The sequence below is a fragment of the Lactuca virosa genome, chromosome 1 (genome assembly GCF_052849685.1).
Source record: "Lactuca virosa cultivar CGN04683 chromosome 1, Lactuca_virosa_CGN04683_v6, whole genome shotgun sequence".
Lineage (NCBI taxonomy): Eukaryota > Viridiplantae > Streptophyta > Magnoliopsida > Asterales > Asteraceae > Lactuca > Lactuca virosa.
Window position 1 is genome coordinate 25,651,794 of NC_136426.1, and position 1,176 is coordinate 25,652,969.

General features: G+C 42.0%; 1 protein-coding gene across 1 annotated transcript; it reads left to right on the forward strand.

The window, feature by feature from the left end:
- Positions 1 to 242: 242 nt before the first annotated feature.
- Positions 243 to 653, forward strand: LOC145112143 (uncharacterized). The gene has a single exon (XM_079048353.1). It carries the CDS (start codon positions 243 to 245, stop codon positions 651 to 653), a length of 411 nt encoding a protein of 136 aa, XP_078904479.1.
- Positions 654 to 1,176: the final 523 nt, after the last annotated feature.

Sequence of the window (1,176 nt, forward strand, 5' to 3'; positions counted from 1 at the left end):
ACAAAAATGGCAGATACTCGAAGTCTAGTCCCAAGAAGTTTGGGGGGGGGAGAGATGAAGCAAAATGGTGCGATAAGTGTAGGAAGAAACACTCTAGGAAGTGTGGCGAAGAGTTGAGTTGTTTCAAGTACGGTAGAACTGGTCATTATGCCAACGAGTGTACATCCAACAAGAAGGTGTGTTACGGATGTAATGAAGAAGGACGTATTGCAAAGGACTGCCCGAAGAGGAAGGAGGTTGCAATGCCTAACTTGCCACCAAGGCCGAAGGCAAGAGCATTCCAGATGACCCTAAAAGCGGAAAAGGATGAAGCAGATGTCACATCAGGTACTTTTCTTCTAAATGATTTTCCTGCCAATATACTGTTCGATTCTGGAGCTAATTACTCCTTTATATCGCATAAATTTGGTAGAAGACTAGCATTGCATGTAGATAAACTAGATAATGCTCTAGTAGCAGAGGTCGCTAGTGGCAAATTCATACATGTTAGTGATTGCATTCGGAATATCATCATCGACTTGAATGAGAATAAATTCCACAAGGAATTGTTGCCCATTAAGTTGAGCGACTTTGACATAGTGCTAGGAATGGATTGGCTAAGTGCGAACAACGCTGACATCAAGTGTAGAAAGAATATTGTGGTAATTAAATAACCTGGAAGAGAACCATTTATGGTATATGGGGACAAACGTAGAGTAAATTCTGGAATCATCTCCTTGATGAAATCCAGAAAGTGTTTGTCCAAAGGATGTACATCGTACCTGGCATTCGTGATTGATGCAAAGAATGAAAAAAGGAGATGCGAAGAATTCCCGTGGTGTGCAACTTTCTGGAAGTCTTTCACGCAGATCTTCCTAGATTACCTCCTGATAGACAAGTTGAGTTTAGGACATACTTGTTACCATGAACCACACCTATAGCAAGAGCACCTTACCAACTAACACCGACGGATATGAAAGAGCTTATGATACAAATTCAGTAGTTATTGGACAAAGGGTTCATTAGACCTAGTTCATCACCTGGGAAGCTCCGGTGCTATTCGTGAAGAAGAAGGATGGGAGCATGAGGATGTGCATAGATTATAGAGAGTTGAACAAGGCAACGGTGAAGAACAAGTACCCATTACCAAGGATTGATGACTTGTTCGATCAGCCGCAGGGTGCGACTATTTATCGA

Coding starts and splice junctions, on each gene's coding strand:
- LOC145112143 (XM_079048353.1), top strand. CDS start 243: ATGCCTAACTTGCCACCAAGGCCGAAGGCAAGAGCATTCCAGATGACC.